This window comes from Artemia sp. Qi Xiang Cuo, chromosome 7 (genome assembly GCF_049724085.1).
Source record: "Artemia sp. Qi Xiang Cuo chromosome 7, ASM4972408v1, whole genome shotgun sequence".
Lineage (NCBI taxonomy): Eukaryota > Metazoa > Arthropoda > Branchiopoda > Anostraca > Artemiidae > Artemia > Artemia sp. Qi Xiang Cuo.
In genome coordinates, this window is record NC_142800.1 from 807,380 (window position 1) to 829,722 (window position 22,343).

The window sequence follows — 22,343 nt, forward strand, 5'->3', positions numbered from 1 at the left end:
TCCTTTTAGTACTGTCGCTAATTCCTCCTCACAAAACAAATCTTCCTTCACATCTAAGGTATCACAAAATACTATATCTTTTCCTGCAACTCTATCTCGGTTAAGCAAACTCTCAAAATGTTCGGCCTATCTCTCTTTAGTTTTTTCCTTATCGCTAATTGCGGCTCCTTTCCTATCTTTAACTGGGCCAGGTCCGGATTGACTATCCCCTCTCAATTTGTTAACATGCCAGGACAATATTTTACTATTATACCGTCTAGCTGCATCTTCCAGATCCTCGGCAATTTTATCCATGGCCTTCACTTCACACCTCCTTAGATCATATTTTAATGCTTTCTCCACTTTCTTTACATTCCTTTTGCTTTCATATGTTCTATCACTCAGATCATTCTTGTACAAGTCCTTTCTCCTTTCTATTAAACATAAAGCTTTTTCACTAATATTCTTAGCTGCAGTCCTAGCTTTCTTCCCTAAGACACCTTCAGCAACTTCACAAATTATTTTTCTCAAATTATTCCAACCATCTTCCACATCATCAAATTCTAAACTCTCAAGTTTAGTCAACTGTTCCTGGAAATTTTCTCTCAAATTCTCATCCTGGAGTCTACCAATATCATAACTTCCCGGGAAGTTATGATATTGGTTGTAGTTACCCTTCCGATATTTCAGCTTTAAATTAACCCTTGACACTACTAGATGGTGATCTTTATTTTTAACATCAATAACAGCGCTATTGTATACCCCAGTATCTTTTATTGATCCTTCCAGTTTCTGGTTTACAACAACATAATCAATAGGGTTTGATGTCTTGCCATCACGTGAATACCATGTTAACTTATGAGCAATTTTATGACTAAACACTGTACTGATTATAGCTAGATTTTTATGCCTACAAAATTGCAAAAGTCTGTATCCATTACTATTTTCTTTTCCTACACCAAATTTTCCTAGGCTAGGATACCATCTATCCCTATTTCTACCGACCTGGGCGTTAAAATCTTATAATAAAAACACCATATTTCTGCCCCGGGTCCAGTTTATTTGCTCCTGGAACTGTAAGTAAAATTCATCTGAGTCACTAGTATCTCCGTTAGTCGGTTCTAAAGGGGCGTATACTACTATAACTGATACCCTGAACTTTTTAGTCATAAAATAAGCAATTAGTGTTCTATTATTAATATCTTCCAGCCATTAGTGCAATCGCAGTGCAAGACTTTGGCTCACCTGAGGACTCACGCACCTCTCTTTTGACCAATTTTTTTGTCTTATCTGCAGATCCAAATTCTCGAGTGCTTACTGGAAAAGACACAAGTACCCTAATTTCATGTGTTCTTTTATAAACCAATTTGTATTCTCAAGTAGAGAGGCAGGACAGGACCTTACTTCCAATTACGTGCTTTGAAATTAAACGCCAATACATGTACGCAAATACGAACTACTGTAAGCTTAAGCTATAGCAAAAGCGGAAACTCACTTTACATGCCGAGTACAACCCCTCTAATATAAATGATTAATCGATAGATTGGTTGGACAAGCCAGACGAAGAGGAATCACATTGCGAAATTTTGTGTGTCTGGGTTTTGATAATACTATGAATGAAAATACTTTTTCAAGTGAAAGTAAAGAGCGACGTTAAAACTTAAAATAAACAGAAATTATGCTCTTTATGACGAACAGGGGCTCAATTTGCTATGGAGTAGGGGGGGGGGGGCAACTGCACCTCCCAAGACCTCCGCCCTCCCCCAAGACCTCAGTTTGCCCCCCCCAGACCCCAGTTTATCCCACCAGACCCCTGTCCCCCCCCCAGCAGATAAGCTTGCATAATTCAAGTTGCCAAAGGAACGGGTCAGTTTTTTCTAGTATATCTTTACCCTTTTTTGTTTACTATATGGCTCATTTTACGGTTTTTACTGTCATTTTCACTTGATTTGGGAAAATTGGCTTGATTTGGGAGATTTGGAATAATTTCTTCAAAAAGTATTAAAATTGGGCCCCAGAGAGGACCTTCCCCCTTCCTACCATCAAAGGAGCATTTTAAGGAGCATGGTGCGCACGTGCTCAATAAGTTATTGTATTCGGACCCTAAGAAATCAAGGAGGCACACTTGTGCCTCTTTAAAGAGGCGACCCACCACAATGTTAAGCGATTTCCGGTCTTAGCGGTCGCAGAGAGACAGCGGTGATCGCATTTTGTAGCCCAAGCTCCAACTAAGAAACTTGCAAAATTTCACCCCCCTCCGACTTTATCTTCATGGGTAAAAGTGGGCCGGAAGTTTCGACCCTCCGACCACAGCCCTTTAACGTTGTCCGATTGAGCTGAAATTTAGAGGTTAAGCTTTCCTAGGGCCCGGGAGCTTATCCTAAAAATTTGAGGAGGGGCTGTGCCATCCTCAACGCCTCGCTCTTTACGCTAAAGTTTGACTTTCTCAACTCTTTTTTTTAAACAATAAAAACTTTAGCTTAAAGAGCGAGGCGTTGAGGAGGGCACAGCCCCTTTCATATGTGGAAGCAGGGATTTGGGGGATGGCAGACCCACAACAGTACCTGCTAATCCCTGTACTGTATAAGGTTCAAACTTGCGTCTCATCCGCTATAACTCTTTAGAAAACGTAGTTTTTTTCAAATAATTCCACAAAAGTGTCCAAGATCTCATGGGAAAGGTCTCTTCAAAATCTTTCTTACTGGACAGTAATGGTGACCCAGTGGGTGCGGATGTCATAAATGATCATTTTGCTTCAATTTGTAAAATTCACCCGCCACTCCAGCCTATGCCTGCCAACAGTGCAGTGAGTGACATTCCTGTGATCGAAATTCATCAGGCCCAACTTAAACTTAAAACTCCTGACAGAAATAGGTCGATATACCCAGGGAATATTCGTGTCATGTTGAGTGCGGAATGCTTCAGGCATTTAAGTGTACCTCTAACTGTTGTTTTAAACCAATGTTCAGGAGATGGTATTTTTACAGTGTGTTTTAAACAAGCTATAATATCTCCTATACCAAAAACTAAGAACCCAAAAGTTCCCTCTGACTTAAGACCAATATCAAAAACCCCCATTTTCTCTAAAATCTTTGAAAGTTTTATTTACCATTTTCTTTTTGACGACATTCATGATAAAATCAACCCAAATCAGTTTGGCTTTAGGCTGAATCATAGCATCACGAATTGCTTAATTAATATACTTGATACTATTTTCAAACATCTTGAGTTGAATAGTTCCTACGTTGAGGCTGTTTTTGCTGATATTAGCAAAGCCTTGGACAATTTGGATCATCAGACAGTTATAGATAATGCAAGGGCTTTAGGTGCAAGAGATTTTGTTTTAAGTAAGGTAGCTAGCTTTTTGTCAGGCTGTGAACAATGTGTAGTCCTCCCTAACGGGGATTCATCAGGCTTTTCCTCGATTTCCTCTGGAGCACCTCAAGGGACTAAGTTAGGTCCTTTAGCATTTTTAATAGTTTTTAATAATGTTTTACCAAGTTTTGACAACTCTTAAATTTGCAGATGATTTGACATTACTGAATCTTTGTCAAACATCTAATGGTTAGAATGCCACACTCAATTAACTCATTGACAATTTAAGGAATAATCTTGTCAATGTTAGACTAAACTTAAGCATACCCAAAAGCAGTTTCATGCTATTTTCTTTTTTTTTAAAAATATACCTCCTATCAATACCCCATATTTAAATACTGTTAAACTGCTTGGTGTGCAGTTGGACAACGACCTTAAATGGAACTCCCACATTTCCCACTTATTTAAGTCAGGTTATTTTCTCCTTAAATCTTCCTCTCTTCTCAAACGGTTCTCCGTATCAATCCAAAACCTTAAAATAATTTATTTGTCATATATAAGGCCCTGTCTGGAATACGCTTGTCCTGTCTGGAACCCAGGATTGACCAAAGACCAATGTTTTAAAATTGAAAGTATTCAAAAAACAGCAATAAAAATTATTCTGGGGACTGCCTATACTACATACGATGAAGGTTAGGCTAGACTTGAACTTATTACATTGGAATAACGACATCACATCCTCGTCATGAACTTTGGTCAGAAGTGCCTTAGTTCTGACTACCCTTGATGTTTTCTCCCTCCTTTTGAAGAAAATCCCCCAACCCTTACTAATACAACACTCGACGCTTGTTGAGCTCTGAATACTCAACTTAACTTGCATCCCAAGATGTTGACCATGAGGTACAAAACTCTTTTGTCCCCTATTTTGTTTCCCATTTTAATGATTGATATAACTTTTGTTTTACGTTTATCCCCTAACATCCGTTTTATTATTGATTCAATTTTTTGTTTTATGTTTATCCCATAAGATTTGTTTTGTTATGGTAATTTTGACATGCTTATGCTAGCTTTTATGCTATTTTAGCCAAAAAATCATATTCTATTCTATATGAACTGTCTTTAGTTAGACCCCCTGTCCCAAGCCTTCGTGCAGCGACGGTTACCCATTATGAATACAGATGAAAAAGGGACGCATAGAGCCCAGCTTTTATTTTCCACCGAGTTTGGTGTGATACACGTTCCTTCAGTCGGATATGTTTATGACAAGAATTTAGACTCCATCCCTACCTCATCCCACACAGTGGTCGAAACTACACTGTGAAAAAGCTTAGAATGACATTATATTGACAAGAATTCAGGGATACCCTCCATTTAGGCACCTTACTCTTATACCCATTCAAGTTTGACTAGATCCGATTACACGCTCTAATATATGTCTTTTTTTTACAGGAATTTAGCGACACCATCCCCCTATAGATGTTAAAACGGGTACGGACTCCCAAAGACACAATCGGGACCGTCACTTTTGCTCCTGACAAAGTTCGGTTGAGATCAAATAACTCCTTGTGCTAGATGTCATGATGACAAAAATACAATAGAACTTCCTCTACCCCCCCCCCCCCCCCGAAGACCGCATCCACTCTGGATCCCAAAAGGCGCACTGGACACTAGCTCTTACTTACTTACTAAAAATAGCCTGAGATGCGACCCCATTTTTTGTCAGATGTCTTCATAACATAAATTTAGAAACCCTCTCTTCCTTCCCCTGCACCGGACGGATTGTCCCAGTGCACCCAAAATGCTCAACAAAATTTTATTCTTATTTACCATAGGCCCCTTCTTACCATGTTGGCAATTACAACCGGAGCTTTGCTTTCTTTACTTAATAATAATTATTTAATAATTTATTTAATTATTTAATATTTAAATAATAATTTCTTATTTCCTATTTATATTCAATTTTTAATGTCTTCATATATAAGGTTTTTAAAGGAAGTGTTGCTGTAGAACTACGAAGAGAGTTTCTTTGAATGAACGGTGAAATGGCTTGATCCTTTCTTGACAGTCGAAAGGAATTGGAGGGCAACTAACACTCCTTTCATGATTGCCATTTTCCCAAACTCAGATGGTAACGCTTTCTTGATAGCTATTTTGTTCCGCAGTTTAAAGCACTGAGAATTATACTTATAAGGAGGACACTCCCCCAACAGTCGTTAGCGCAAGGGTAATAAGTTATGCCTTGGAGGCACATAAGATCTTCAATAAAATATCTGTCGTAAAAACTTGAAAAAGAATTCTTCCAATTTCAAATTCAAAGGGCTAGAGCCATTTTTCAAAGTCGAAAGTGATTTGAGGGCAACTAGACCCCCTCTCACGCCCACCTTTTCCCCAAATACATCCAATCAATATTTTGCGATAGCTATTTTGTTTCACGCAGTTTCAAGTTCAGGAAATTATACCTTTGAGCAGGACACTCCCACCACAGTCTTCAGGGCAAGGTTTATAAGTTATGCCCTGGGGGCATATAAGTTCTTATCGAAATTTTTGTCGTAGAAACTTGAAAGAGCTCATTCGATTGGAAATTCAAAGGTCTAGCGCCCTTTTTAATAGTCGAAAGTGATTTGAGGGCAACTAATCGCCCTCTCACGCCCACCTTTGCCCCAAACACATCCAAGCAAAATTTTTAGATAGCCATTTTGTTCATCGTAGTTGATTTCGAGATAGAAATTAAGTTTTTGAGGAGGACACTCCCCCACAGCCCTCAGGATAAAGGTTACAAGTTATGCCCGTGGGCATATAAGGTTTTTCTAGAATGCATTGTCGTAGAAACTTCAAAATTTGCTAATTTGATTAGACATTCAAATGGCTAGTGCCCTTTTTTAATAGTTGAAAGTGATTGGAAGGCAAGCAACAAACTAAGAAAGGGCAAGGGTTATAAGTTATGCCCTGGGGGCATGTAAGGTCTTTATTGAAATCTTTGTCGTAGAAACTTGAAAAAGGGCTCATTCGTTCGAAAATTCAAAAGGCTAGTGCCCTTTTTAGAAGTAGAAGGCGATTCGAGGGCACCTACCCCCCATCTCACGCCCACCTTTTCCCCAAACGCATACAATCAAAATTTTGCGATAGCCATTTTATTCAACGTAGTTGGAAGTTTTGGAAATTAGGTCTTTAAGGATGACAGCCCCCCCCCCCCCACAACTCTCAGGGCAAGGGTTGTAAGTCATGTCTTGGGAGCATGTAAGGTTTTTTATAGAAAGCGATGTTGTAAAAAAATCTAAAAGGGCTCATTCAATTTGAAATTGAAAGGGCTAATGCCCTTTTAATGGTCGAAAATGATTGGAGGTCAACTACCCCCCCCCCCTCACGCGCACTATTTCCCCACACATATCAAGTCAACAGTTTGGGGTATCCATTTTATTCATCTTTCTTGAATATTCTTGAAGTTAAGACTTTTAGAATGACCACTCCCTCACCATCCTTTGTTTAAGGGTAATAAGTTATGCGCTGGGGACAAATAAAATCCCTATTAAAAACTGTTGCAGAAATTTCACAAAGGGTTCATGTGTTTGGAAATTGAAATTGCCCTTTTTAATAGTCGAAAGTGAGTGGAGAGTAATTAACCCCCTTCTCACGCCCACCATTTTCCAAACACATTCAATCAAAGTTTAGAGATAGCGATTTTGCTCGGCGTGGTCGAAAGTTCTGGAAATTAAGTATTTAAGGATGATAAACCCCCCAGAGCCCCCAGGGCAAAGGTTTTAAGTTATGCCCTGGGGGCATATAAGGTTTTTATAGATAAGAGTTGTCGTAAAAACTTCAAAAGGGGCTCATTCAATTGGAAATTGAGAGGACTAGTGCCCTTTTTAATAGTCGAAAGTGATTGGAGGGTAAATAACCACCCTCTCAAACGCACCATTCCCCCAAACCCATCCAATCAAAATCTTCAGATAGCCATTTTGTTCAACGTAGTACACTGTTCTGGAAATTAGGTCTTTGAGGATGACAACCTCAGCCCTCGGGCAAGGGTTGTAAGTTATGCCCTGGAGCCATATGAGGTTTTTATTGATAGCGTTGCCGTAGAAACTTCAAAAGGGCTCATTTGATTGGAAATTGAAAGGGCTAGTGCCTTTTTTAATAGTTGAAAGTGATGGGAGAGCGAAAAACGCCCCTCTCACTCCCACCATTTTGTCAAACACATCCAATCAAAATTTTGAGATAGCCATTTCGTTTAACGTAGTTGACAGGTCTGGAAATTATGTCTTAGAGGATGACAACCACCCTCACAGCCCTTAGGGGGTTGTAATTTATGCCCTGGGGGCATATAAGGTGTTTACAGAAAGCGTTGTCGTCGAAACTCAAAAAGGGCTCATTTGATTAGAGATCGAAAGGCCTTGTGCTCTTTTTAATAGTCGAAAGTGATTGGAAGGCTTGGAATTTTCAAACAGTTTGTGGTAACAAACTGTAAGTAAGGAGCAACCCGGCTCAATGGTAACCGAAACTCTAAAAAACGGAATTTTGATACCAATAGATACATCAAAAGAATCAGATTTTAATGCTGATTTCAAATATATAAATTTCATCAAGTTTAGTCTTACCCATCAAAAGTTACGCGTAAAATTTGGCTGATTTTAGAAAAAAGAGGGAAAGACCCCCTAAAAGTTATAGAACCTTAATGAAAATCACACCATCATATTCAGCGTATCAGAGAACCCTACTGTAGAGGTTTCAAGCACCTATCTACAAAAATATGGAATTTTGCATTTTTTGCCAGAAGAAAGATCACGGATGCGTGTTTATTTGTTTTTTTGTTGTTTTTTTCCCCAGGGGTGATCGTGTCGACACAGTGATCCTAGAATATCGTGGGAGGGCTCATTGGTACGAAAATTGAAAGTTATAGTGCCCTTTTTAAGGGACCACAAAAATAGAGGGCAACTAGGCCCCCTCCCTCTCACATATTTTCCCAAAGTCACCCGATCAAAATTTTGAGATAGCCATTTTGTTCAGCATGGTCGAAAATATGATAACTATGTCTTTTAGGATGACTTCATCCCCCGAAGTCCCCAGGGAGAGGGCTGAAAGTTATGGACTTTACCCAATGTTAACACATAGTACGATTGTACATAGTACGATAGTACGAGGCATAGGGGTACAAAACCCCTATGCCTTCCCAAGACCAGAACATAATTTGCACTTTACTCAAAAAAATACAAATCAATGTGTATTGTCAGTTTAATATACATATACTGATATTTAGTAATCAAAATGTTAATATTATTTGATTTATTAAAGTTATAAAAGTAAACATTTATATTTTTTCAGTAAAGTGCAAATTATGTTCTGGCCTTGGGAAGGCTTATGGGTTTTGAGCCCAACTTATGTTAATTTCTGCTCATCTAATGGTAGACTTTGTTATCTCTTGTAATTTCGGTTCGTTTTGGGTTTCATTGATTTATTGATGCAGATTTGCGGTAGTTTCACACTTGGTAGATTATTTGATTTTATTCTTGATAAATTTTTGCTTAATGGATTTCTTGACTTTTCTTTAAAAAACTTGTTTTGTGGAATTAATTGGAGAAAAAGCCAAGATAGATAGTCTGAGTGAGAGGCATAAGCCTTTTTCAGGATTGTATAAAAATGAGGTCATTTTCACTTGTTGATAGATAGTCTATCATCCATCCATCCTAGAGCAGAACTAAGGTAGATAATCATAGAACTAAGCTCACATCAGCAAAAAAAAAAACAACATATGGCACCAAATAGCTTAAGGAGGCGTGGCTTTCGTTTGAAGGCGTCGTTGTTTTTGGGATCCAACAGACTGCTAATTTTGAATTTTTGTGGACAAAAAGCGTTATTAAATTTAACAAATTAATTTCACTCATTTGTTTTCACGGTCCAACATGGTAACATGGTAACACTGATAAAAGCGTCATGCTGCCCTGAAAACTAAAAATTTTGAAACAGCCAAAAGAATAAATCCCTAAAAACTGTGATTTTCAGGTATGAATCTAAAATAGCTCCAGGAGACAAAAAATATTATATCTTAATGGTACTTCAAATTCACCAGAATACTACTAAACCAAAAATAATATCGGAATGGGTCGTGCACCAAGCCTTCCGGCATACATGACACATTTGATGCGGGGTAAAGATCATGGATGGTTGGCCTCGGCCATATCGGAAAGTTCCTAAAATAAAGGGCATAATAGAAGGGTCCAATCCAACCAAAGGTAAAGTTAAAGGTCAGTTTATAAAATTTGTTATAGATAGTAAATAGCTTCTTGATTTTGAATAGCAATTTCGTAATAGTATAGGTGTGGTGTGACACCAGGCTAGTTGATAGGAACTTGTTCCAGGGAGGGGGATTCGAAAAAATGAATAAAGTTGTAAATTATACAGAAAGTAAATCATTGAGAAAAATATGGAGAGAAGGGAACTGAGGGGCCCATGTGTACGTCCTTGGTTGGCACTCATGTATCCACTTACCTAATAACAGTGATAAATTGTGACATTGCTAGATCCTGAGGTACGAGAAACTTCGTCTTATCTAAAGGTGGCAAATACTTTTCTTTTTGACTACGCTGGACAATCACCTAAAAAGAATTCAATAAAATCAGCAAAGAATTGAGTGTTTTGCAAAGAAATATCCGCTTTTCACTATATTAAAAAAAAAAACTTTCTGAAAAAGAAGTTTTTTAAAGAAAACTAAACGCCAAATGAAACTTAAGATCGGAAGAAACTGAAACCTACAATAACTCAAACTCGAAACAACCATAAATTACTATTAAAGAATAAATGAAACCAAAAACGAAACAGAAGTTAAATAAACAATCATAGCAAACAAACAAACAAACAATAGTTACAAATATGAATGAGTAAATAAATCTTTAAGAGTGAAACTTAAATTGAAAATGCAAATCCAAATGAAACCAACAAAAATCTCTACAATGAAGAGTTTGGGTTTTGCTTCCTTTCGCTGTAAGGTCTAAAACCCACTGCGTTATTGCCGCTTTACTGAAAAATTTATGTCTCTTGAACAGTCTTAAAAAGTACAAATAAAATCAAACTGAATGTTTGATATATAATACTATTAATTGTTGAAAGATCATCAGTTTAAGATTGTATTTCACTATAATTTTATTTTCATTTTCAATGCTGCAATAACTGTAAAAGAAAATATTTGTAATATAATTTGCTTTCAGTGAAGCACCAATGACGCAGTAGGCTTTAGACTTTTGTAATTAGGGAAGGGGGAAATATACGATCTCTTGTCTGTAGTGAAACTATTTTTGTCTCGAACTGTCTTGGACAAAACAAAATAAAATAGAACTGAGTGTTTGGTATATGATGATATTAATTGCTGAAGCTCATCAGTTCAAAATTTAATTTTACTGTAATTTCTATATTTATTTTCAATGTTTTAATAAGAAAAAAATAAAATATTCGTAACATAATTCGTTGCCTATCTCCAAATTTTGACCAGATGTAAAGCGGGACGTGGGCTAGTTGGCCATTGATTACGTTTGACTCATAAAGAAGAGCTAGAAGTTTCAATTTTCGATCGAATGAGCACGCTCCAAAGTTAATACGACCACCCCTTCCACAGAACCTTATATTCTAATAATGGGCAACTTACATAAATTAAAATCCTTGCCCCAGTTGGAAGTATTCTCAACCCCTAAGTTATAGTAGTTTAAATTTTGGACTATTTTGAACAAAATAGTTATTTCAAATTTTGATGATGCATTTGGAGAAAAAAAGCACAAGGGGGAGGGGGCTTGTTACTTTTTGATCACTTTCGATTCTTAAGAACTTACATAAGTTATAATTCTTGTCCGGGTGCTATGGAGGATTTCTCAGTCCCTAATTTAAAGTAATTTGAATTTTGGACTATTTTAAACTAAATGGCTATCTCAAAGTTTTTATCGGATGTTTTTGAGGGAAAAGGCATGAGGGGGGGGGGGGGAGGTAGATACCCCCGATCAGTTTTGATGACTCATAAAAAGGTAACTAGACCTTTCAATTTCTAATTAAACGAGCCATTTCTGAAGTTAATATGACCAGCCCTTAAATATAACCCTATATGCCCTCGGGACATACCTTACAACACTTGCCCCCGGTTTGCGGGGATGAGTCGATCCCGAAGTCTTTGTTTTTTTATTTTAAACTATTTTGAACAAAGTTGCTATCTCAAAATGTTGATTGGATGCATTTAGGGAAAAAGCCTTGGGAGGGGGGGCTAGTTTCCTTCCGATGACTTTTGAGTGTTGGAAATGACACTAAATTCTGATTTACAATCGAATAAGCCCCCTTCGACGTTTATACGACATCCATTCCATAAAAACCTTATATGCCCCCAGGACTCATTTTACAACACTTACCCCCGGATTCTCGTGGGGGGGGGGTATCCCTGGAGCCTTTGTTATATTTTCTTTGGTCTATTTTCAAAAAAATGGCTATATAAAAAATCTTCAGGCTAGCCGCCAGTAGAAAGGCCTCAGGAGGTCCCACGTCCACACCAAATATGGGCATAGAGTCCCTAGGGAGAACACCTGTGCTGTCAGTCCCGACCCCACACCAAATATGGGCATAGCCTCCCTAGGGAGAACACGTTTCCGAGAAATGTCTCCGGGCGAAGTTTATAAGGGTCTGACAGATGATGTCATGGTTGATTGTTTCCGGGCGAAGTTCATTAACGTCTGACAGATGATGTCAAGGTTGATTGTTTCCGGGCGAAGTTCATTAATGTCTGACAGATGATGTCAAGGTTGATTGATTTGTTAGTGTTCATCTAGGAGAATTGACTCCGGGTGAATGTTTTGATCTTAGAGATGAAGAGATTAACGCGGGAAAGGATTTCCTAGGAATTTCAAATGTGACAGCGCAGGGATGTCAAAACAAAGGGAACACGCTGAAATTACGTTTAGAGATTTGGGCGAAACCGTTTTAGGCATTTAGGGATTATTTGGGTGAAACCGTTTTAGGCATTTTAGGGAATTATGTGGGCGAAACAGTTTTAGGCGTTTTAGGGATTATTTGGGCGAAACTGTTTTAGGCATTTTAGGGAATTATTTGGGCGAAACAGTTTGAGGCATTTTAGAAGATGATTTGAGACACAAAAGGGTCCCATCCCCCAACTTTTGGCTCCCCCTCGAATATATTTTTCCGAACAAGTTCTTTATGTAATGTCCTTCCTAAACCCATTTTACAAGTTGAAGTACCCATCCTTTTGACCCACAACTTTACTTTACAGCTTTTGGGCCCAAAGTCCTACCCCTATCCCTCCACCCTCCCTCCAACCCCTCCACCTCCTCCCTCCCACCAATCCCCCCAAACTTTTTTGAGTTTTTTTTTTTTTTTAGTTTTTTTTTTTTAGTTTTTTTTTAAAATTTTTTTTTTTACATCAGAATGTCTTGAAACACAAAACATAAAAAATTCATATTTAATATTTTCCAACTTCAAAATGGGAATGATATAGATATGTGTGTCGCAACTTTTACTATTAGAAAAATAATGTTTGTAGTGACATTGTAGTGACATTTTTTTTTACTTTTTCTTTTACATCTTAGAATGTCATGAAACACTTAAAACACAAGTGTTTTAAGCCTACGTACAACCTAACTTTATGTAAGGTTTTCAAAGGCATTTCAGAGCAAGTTCTTTACGTAATGTCCTTCCTAAACCCATTTTACAAGTTGAAGTACCCATCCTTTTCACCGACAACTTTACTTTACAGTTTTTTGGATATCTCAACACCAAGCAATATATCGAATATATTTTTCAGAACAAGTTCTTTATGTAATGTCCTTCCTAAACCCATTTTACAAGTTGAAGTACCCATCCTTTTGACCCACAACTTTACTTTACAGCTTTTGGGGCCCAAGTCCTACCCCTATCCCTCAACCCTATCCCTCCACCCTCCCTCCCACCAACCCCCCCCCAAAACTTTTTTTAACTTTTTTTTTACATCTCATAGAATGTCTTGAAACACACATAAAACACAATAAATTCAAATTTAATATTTTCTAACTTCAAAATGTAAATGATATAGATATGCGTGTCGCAACTTGTAATATTAGAAAAATAATGTTTGTAGTGACCAATTTTTTTTTATAATTTTTTTTTTACATCTTAGAATGTCATGAAACACACTTAAAACACAAGTGTTTTAAGCCTACGTAAAACCTAACTTTATGTAATGTTTTCAAAGGCATTTCAGAGCAAGTTCTTTACGTAATGTCCTTCCTAAACCCATTTTACAAGTTGAAGTACCAATCCTTTTCACCCACAACGTTACTTTACAGCTTTTTGGATACCTCAACATCCAGCAATACTTTTCAAAAGGCATTTCAGAGCAAGTTCTTTTCTTAAATTCCCTCCTCAACCCATTTACAAGTTGAAGCATCCATCCTTGTCACCCACAACATTACTTTACAGCTTTTTGGATATCTCAACACCAAGCAATACTTTTCAAAGACATTTCAGAGCAACTTCTTTTCATCATCACCCTCCGAAACCAATTTAAAAAGTTGAAACACCTACTTTGTACCCAATCCATTTTACTTTACATATCTAATGAGTTAAATATACCAATAAATACTTTTCAAAAGGCTATTCATCTCAAGTTCCTTTTTATGTTGCCCAGCCACAACACAATTTAAAACTTGAGGTACAAAAAATATTTTCAAACACAATAACTATACAGCTTTTTGAATGCATCAAAACCAAGACATACTTTTCTTTTACATCAGAATGTCATGAAACACTTAAAACACAAAAAATTCATATTTAATATTTTCCAACTTCAAAATGGACACACACACAAAAACTTAAACACACACAAAAAACTTACACACACACAAAAACTTACACACACACACACAAAAACTTACACACACACACAAAAACTTACACAAACACACAAAAACTTACACACACACACACAAACTTATACACTTACACAAATTTACACACACACAAAAACTTGCACACACAAAAAAACTTACACACACACACACACACACACAAAAACTTACACACACACAAAAAACTTAAACACGCACAAAAACTTACACAAACACAAAAACTTACAAAAAAAAAAAAAAGTACAAACACACAAAAACTTACACACACAAAAAAACTAAGACACACAAAAAAATTTACAAAAAAACTAACACACACACAAAAAAACTTACACACTCACAAAAACTTACACACACACACAAAAAAATTACAAACACACAAAAACTTACACACACACACAAAAACTTACACACACACAAAAACTTAAGCACACAAAAAAACTAACACAAACAAAAAAACTTACACAATTAAACTTACACACATACAAAAACTTACACACATAAACTCACACACACACACAAAAACTTACACACACACACAAAAACTGACACGCACACAAAAACTTACACACACACACAAAAATTTACGCACACACAAAAACTCACACACACACAAAAACTTAAACACACACAAACAAAAACTAACAAACACACACACAAAAAAAAACACACACACAAAAACTTACACAAACACAAAAACTTACACACACACACACAAAAACTTACACGCACACAAAAATTTACACAAAAACTTATACACACAAAAAAACTTACGCACACACAAAAAATTACACACACACACAAAAACTTACACACACACAAAAACTTACACACAAAAAAAAACTTTCACACACAAAAACTTACACACACACAGAAACTTACACACACAAAAAAAATTACACACACACAAAAAAACTTACACGCACACAAAAACTTACACACACACAAAAACTTACACACACACAAAAACTTACACACACAAAAAAAACTAACACACACACAAAAAACTAAAAAAAAACAAAAACAAAAAAAAAAATAAAAAATTAAACCCACAAAAAAACTTACACACACACAAAAACTTACACACACACACAAACTTACACACACACAAAAACTTACACACACAAAAAAAAACTTACAAACACAAAAAAAACTTACACACACAAAAACTTACAAACACACAAAAACTTACACACACAAAAAAAAACTTACACACACACAAAAACTAACACACACACAAAAACTTGCACACACAAAAACTTACACACACAAAAACTTACACACACACAAAAACTTACACACACACACACACACACACACACAAAAGCTTACACACACACAAAAAAATACACACACACAAAAAATAAAACAAAAACAAAAAATAACAAACAAACAAATACTAACAAAAAAACAAAAAATTACACAAAAACAAAAAATTACAGACACAAAAACTTACACACACACAAAAACTTACACACACAAAAAAAACTTACACACACAAAAACTTACACACACACAAAAACTTACAAACACACACACACACAAAACTAACAAACACACAAAAACTTAAACAAACACACACAAAAACTTACACACACAAAAAAAATTACACACACAAAAACTTACACACACACATAAAAACTTACACACACAAAAAAACTTACACACACACACAAAACTTACACACACACACAAAACTTACACACACACACACACAAAAAAATACACACACACACAAAAACTTACACACACACACAAAAACTTACACACACACAAAAAATATAACAACCAAACACACTACAACGAACACTAAAACTAAACCGAACACAAAATCTTACACACACACACAAAAAATTACACACACACACACAAAACTTACACACACACAAAATAATGCAAAAACACAAAAAAATACACACACACAAAAACATACACACACAAAAAATTACACACACACAAAAAAAAAACATACATACACACACACAAAAACCTACACACACACACAAAAACTTACACACACACACAGATACGAAACACACATAGAGACGACACACACATAGAGACAGCACACACACAGAGACGACAAAAACACAGAGACGACACACACACAGAGACGACACACACACAGAGACGACTTCTAATGTAAGAGCAAGCATAGAGTACGATCGCTATAGCCGCAAGCATATTTCATGTTGTCATAGATGGCAGCACACCTGCTCAGTCACAAACTCATAGTGAGAGACAGGCAAAAAGTTAGGTTATTTTAGGTTCACTTAGGTTAGGTTAGGTGAGAGACAGGCAAAGTTAGGTGTATGGTTAGGTTAGGCTAGATTAAGTTAGATTAGGTTAAGTTAACTTAGGTTAGGTTAGGTTAGCCTACGTACGCGCGCGTACTTAGGCTAACCTAACCTAACTTAACCTAACCTAACTTAATCTAGCCTAACCTAACCTAACCTAACCATACACCTAACTTTGCCTGTCTCTCACTTAACCTAAGTGAACCTAAAGTAACCTAACTTTTTGCCTGTCTCTCACTATGAGTGTCTATCTGAGCAGGTGTGCTGCCATCTATGAAAGCATGATATATGCTTGCGGCTATAGCGACCGTACTCTATGCTTGCTCTTACATTAGAAGTCGTCTCTGTGTGTGTCTTGTCTCTGTGTGTGTGTCGTCTCTGTGTGTGTGTCGTCTCTGTGTGTGTGCTGTCTCTATGTGTGTGTCGTCTCTATGTGTGTTTCGTATCTGTGTGTGTGTGTAAGTTTTTGTTTGTGTGTGTGTAAGTTTGTGTGTGTGTGTGTGTAAGTTTTTGTGTGTGTAAGTTTTTTTGTGTGTGTGTGTAAGTTTGTTTGTGTGTGTGTGTGTTAGTTTTTTTGTGTGCGTAAGTTTTTTTGTGTGTAAGTTTTTGTGTGTGTGTGTAAGTTTTTGTGTGTGTGTGTAAGTTTTTGTGTGTGTGTGTGTGTGTAATTATTCATGTGTGTATAATTTTTTGTGTGTGTGTAAGTTTGTATGTGTGTGTGTAATTTTTTGTGTGTGTGTAAGTTTTTGTGTGTGTGTGTAATTTTTTTTGTGTGTGAATTTTTTGTGTGTGGGTGTAAGTTTTTGTGTGTGTGTGTGAGTTTTTGTGTGTGTGTAAGTATTTGTGTGTGTGTAAGTTTATGTGTGTGTAAGTTTTTGTGTGTGTGTAAGTTTTTGTGTGTGTGTGTAAGTTTTTTTTTGTTTGTGTAAGTTTTTGTGTGTGTGTAATTTTTTGTGTTTGTGTAAGTTTTTGTGTTTGTGTAAGTTTTTTTTTTTGTGTTTTATTTTTTGTGTGTGTTTTAGTTTTTGTGTGTGTGTAAGTTTTTGTGTGTGTGTGTAAGTTTTTGTGTGCGTGTTAGTTTTTTCGTGTGCGGGTTATTTTTTTTGTGTGTATAAGTTTTTGTGTTTTTGTAAATTTTTGTGTGTGTAAGTTTTTTTGTTTTTGTGTAAGTTTTGTGTGTAAATTTTTGTTTGTGTGTAACTTTTTGTGTGTGTGTAAGTTTTTGTGTGTGTGTAAGTTTTTGTGTTGTGTGTAAGTTTTTTGTGTGTGTGTAAGTTTTTTATGTGTGTGTAAGTTTTTGTGTGTGTGTGTAAGTTTTTTTGTGTGTTTAAGTTTTTGTGTGTGTGTTTGTTTTTGTGTGTGTGTTAGTTTTTGTGTGTGTGTGTGTTATTTTGTTTGTGTGAGTAATTTTTTTTGTGTGTGTAAGTTTTTTTTGTGTGTGTGTAAGATTTTGTGTGTGTGTAAGTTTTGTGTGTGTGTGTGTGTAAGTTTTTGTGTGTGTGTAAGTTTTTGTGTGTGTGTAAGTTTTTGTGTTCGTTTAAGTTTTTGTGTGTGTGTGTAAGTTTATGTGTGTAAGTATTTATGGGTTTGTATTACTTAGTGTTTTTGTTAGTTTTTGTGTGTGTGTAAGTTTGTGTGTGTGTGTGTATGTTATTGAATGTTTTTAAGTTTGTTTGTGTGCTTAAGTTTTTGTGTGTGTGTAAGTTTTTTTTGTGTGTGTAAGTTTTTTTTGTGTGAGTAAAATTTTGTGTCTGTGTGTGTAATTTTTTGTGTGTGTGTAAGTTTTTGCGTGTGTTTAAGTTTTTGTGTAAGTTTTTGTGTGTGTGTAAGTTTTTTTTGTGTGTGTGTAAGTTTTTGTGTGTGTGTAAGTTTTGTGTGTGTGTGTTAGTTTTTGTGTGTGTTCAAGTTTTTGTGTGTGTGTAAGTTTTTATGTGTGTGTGTGTAAGTTTTATGTGTGTGTAAGTTTTTGTGTGTGTGTTAGTTTTTTTGTTTGTGTAAGTTTTTGTGTTTGTGTTAGTTTATGTGTGTGTGTGTTAGTTTTCGTGTGTCTGTAAGTTTTTTTTGTGTGTGTGTTAGTTTCTGTTTGTGTGTAAGTTTTTTGTGTGTGTGTAAGTTTTTTGTGTGTGTGTGTGTAAGTTTGTGTGTGTGTTTGAATTTGTGCGTGTGTATAAGTTTTTGTGTGTGTGTAAGTTTTTGTGTGTGTGTAAGTTTTTGTGTGTGTGTAAGTTTTTTTGTGTGTGTAAGTTTTTTTTTGTGTGTTTGTTTTTTTTTTTGTGTGTGTAAGTTTTTTTGTGTGTGTGTTTAAGTTTTTGTGTGTGTGTGTAAGTTTTTTGTGTGTGTGTAAGTTTTTGTGTGTGTGTAAGTTTCTGTGTGTGTGTGTGTAAGTATCTGTGTGTGTGTAAGTTTTTGTGTGTGTGTAAGTTTTTGTGTGTGTGTAAGTTTTTTTGTGTGTGTAAGTTTTTGTGTGTGTGTTTTAGTTTTTGTGTGTGTAAGTTTTTGTGTGTGTGTGTGTAAGAATTTATGTGTGTGTTCTTTTTTTTGTGTGTTTTAGTTTTTATTTGTGTGTGTAAGTTTTTGTGTGTGTGTAAATTTTTGTGTGTGTGTGTGTAAGTTTTTGTGTGTGTGTAAGTTTTTGTGTGTGTGTGTGTGTGTGTGAATTTGTGTGTAAGTGTTTGTGTGTGTGTAAGTTTATGTGTGTAAGTTTTTGTGTGTGTATGTTTTTGTGTGTGTGTATGTTTGTGTGTGTGTGTGTAAGTTTTTGTGTGTGTAAGTTTTTGTGTGTGTGTAAGTTTTTGTGTGTGTGTGTGAGTTTATGTGTGTAAGTTTTTGTATGTGTGTAAGTTTATGTGTGTGAGTTTTTGTGTGTGTGTTAGTTTTTGTGTGTGTGTAAGGTTTTTGTGTGTGTGTAAGTTTTTGTGTGTGTGTGTGAGTTAATGTGTGTAAGATTTTTTGTGTGTGTAAGTTTATGTGTTTTAGTTTTTGTGTGTTTCTTAATTTTTGTGTGTGTGTGTATTTTTTTGTGTTTGTGGTAGTTTTTTTGTTTGTGTAAATTTTTGTGTGTGTGTATGATGCTGTGTGTGTTTCAGTTTTTGTGTTTGTTAGTATGTGTGTGTGTGTAAGTTTTTGTGTATGTGTAAGTTTTTGTGTGTGTGTGTTAGTTTTTGTATGTGTGTGTAAGTTTTTTTGTGTGTGTGTAATTTTTTGTGTAAATTTTTGTGTGTGCGTAAGTTTTTGTGTGTGTGCTAGTTTTTTTGTGTGTGTGTAAGTTTTTTTTTTTGTGTTAATTTTTGTTTGTGTGTAAATTTTTTTGTGTGTGTAAGTTTTTGTTTGTGTGTAAGTTTTTGTGTTTGTGTAAGTTTTTTTGTGTGTGTAAGTTTTTTATGTGTGTGTAAGTTTTTGTTTGTTTGTGTATTTTTTTATGTGTGTGTTTTTTTTTGTTTGTTTGTAAAGTTTTTGTGTGTGTGTTAGGTTTTGCGTGTGTGTGTGTGTGTAATTTTGTTTTGTGTGTGTTTTTTTTTTTGTGTGTGTGTGTGTAAGTTTTTTTGTGTGTGTAAGTTTTTTTGTGTGTGTAAGTTTTTTTGTGTGTGTTTCTGTGTTTGTGTTTGTGTTAGTTTTGTGTGTGTGTGTGTAAGTTTTTGTGTGTGTCCAAGTTTTTGTATGTGTGTTAGTTTTTATGTGTGTGTGTGTAAGTTTTTATGTGTGTAATTTTTTATGTGTGTGTAATTTTTTGTGTGTGTTTAAGTTTTTGTGTGTGTTTAAGTTTGTGTGTGTGTGTGTAATTTTTTATTTGTGTTTTAGTTTTTTTATGTTTGTAATTTTTTTTATGTGTGTAAGTTTTTTTTTGTGTGTAAGTTTTTGTTGTGCAAGTAAGTTTTTGTGTGTGTGTGTAAGTTTTTGTGTGTGTGTAAGTTTTTGCGTGTGTTTAAGTTTTTGTGTAAGTTTTTTTGTGTGTGTGTAAGTTTTTGTGTGTGTAAGTTTTTATGTGTGTGTAAGTTTTTGTGTGTGTGTAAGTTTTTTTTGTGTGTGTGTAAGTTTTTTGTGTGTGTGTGTGTGTGTGTGTAAGTTTTTTGTGTGTGTGTAAGTTTCTGTGTGTGTGTAAGTTTTTGTGTGTGTGTGTGTAAGTTTTTGTGTGTGTGTAAATTTTTGTGTGTGTGTTAGTTTTTGTGTGTTTGTAAGTTTTTTTGTATGTTTTAGGTTTTTTTTGTGTGCGTGTTAGTTTTTGTGTGTGTGTGTGTAAGTTTTTATGTGTGTGTAAGTTTTTACGTGTGTGTAAGTTTTTATGTGTGTGTGTAAGTTTCTGTGTGTGCGTAAATTTTTGTGTGTGTAAGTTTTTTTGTGTGTGTAAGTTTTGTGTGTGTGTGTGTGAATTTATGTGTGTAAGTTTTTTTGTGTGTGTAATTTTATGTGTGTAAGTTTTTGTGTGTGTAAGTTTTTTTGTGTGTGTAAGTTTGTGTGTGTGTGTGTTATTTTTTGTGTGTGTAAGTTTTTGTGTGTGTGTGTGAGTTTATGTGTGTAAGTTTTTGTGTGTGTGTAAGTTTATGTGTGTAAGTTTTGTGTGTGTGTGTGTGTAAGTTTTTGTGTGTGTGTAAGGTTTTGTGTGTGTGTGTAAGTTTTTTTTGTGTGTGTAAGTTTTTGTGTGTGTGTTATTTTTTTTGTGTGTTTTAGTTTTTTTTTGTTTGTGTTAGTTTTTGTGTGTGTGTGTAAGTTTTTGTGTGTGTGTAAGTTTTTGTGTGTGTGTGATTTTTTTTGTGTTTGTGTAAGTTTTTTTGTGTGTGTAAGTTTTTTTGTGTTTGTGTTAGTTTTTTTGTAAGTTTTTGTGTGTTTTATTTTTTTTGTGTGTGTAAGTTTTTTTTTTGTGTGTGTAAGTTTTTGTGTAAATTTTTGTTTGTATGTATGTTTTTGTGTGTGTGTTAGTTTTTTTCTGTGTGTAAGTTTTTGTTTGTGTTAGTTTTTGTTTGAGTATAATTTTTTTGTGTGTGTGTAAGTTTTTGTGTGTGTGTGTTAGTTTTTTTGTGTGTTTAATTTTTTTTGTGTGTGTAAGTTTTTTTGTTTGTGTTTGTTTTTTTGTGTGTGTGTTTGTAAGTTTTTTTATGTGTGTGTAATTTTTGTGTGTGTGTGTAAGTTTTTTTGTGTGTGTGTGTGTGTAAGTTTTTGTGTGTGTGTAAGTTTTTTGTGTGTGTGTAAATTTTTGTGTGTTTGTAAGTTTTTGTGTGTCTAAATTTGTGTGTGTGTGTGTGTAAGTTTTTGTGTGTGTGTGTGTAAGTTTTTGTTTGTGTGTTTAAGTTTTTTTGTGTGTGTTAGTTTTTGTGTGTGTGTAAGTTTTTTTTGTGTGTGTGTAAGTTTTTGTGTGTGTCTAAATTTTTGTGTGTGTGTGTAAGTTTTTTTGTGTGTAGAAGTTTGTTTGTGTGTTAGTTTTTGTGTTTGTATGTGTTTGTTTTTTTTTTTTGTTTTGTATGTTTTTGTTTTTTAGTGGATGTTTTTGTGTGTGTGTGTAAGTTTTTGTGTGTGTGTGTAAGTTTTTGTGTGTGTGTGTAAGTTTTTGTGTGTGTGTAATTTTTTGTGCGTTTGTAATTATTTGTGTGTCTGTAAGTTTTTTTTTGTGTGTATGTGTGTGTAATTTTGTGTGTGTTTGTGTGTGTGTGTGTGTTTGTTTTTGTGTGTGTGTGTAAGTTTTTGTGTGTGTGTAAGTTTTTGTGTGTGTTTGAGTTTTTTGTGTGTTTCTAAGTTTTTTTGTGTGTGTAAATTTTTGTGCGTGCGTAAGTTTTTATGTGTGTGTAAGTTTTTGTGTGTGTGTAATTTTTTGTGTGTGTGTGTGTAAGTTTTTGTGTGTGTTTTTTTTAGTGTGTGTGTGTGTAAGTTTTGTGTGTGTGTGTAAGTTTTTGTGTGTTTGTAA

General features: G+C 35.3%; 1 protein-coding gene across 1 annotated transcript in view; it reads right to left on the reverse strand.

Annotated features, from left to right (window-relative positions):
- LOC148949839 (microtubule-associated protein 1 light chain 3 gamma-like) overlaps positions 1-22,343 on the reverse strand; it is a 75,353-nt gene that overhangs the window by 21,594 nt on the left and 31,416 nt on the right. The window contains exon 3 of the mRNA XM_089091323.1: positions 9,778-9,884. Coding sequence (XP_088947449.1) covers positions 9,778-9,884 — 107 coding nt within the window. The remainder of the gene's footprint in view (positions 1-9,777; positions 9,885-22,343) is intronic.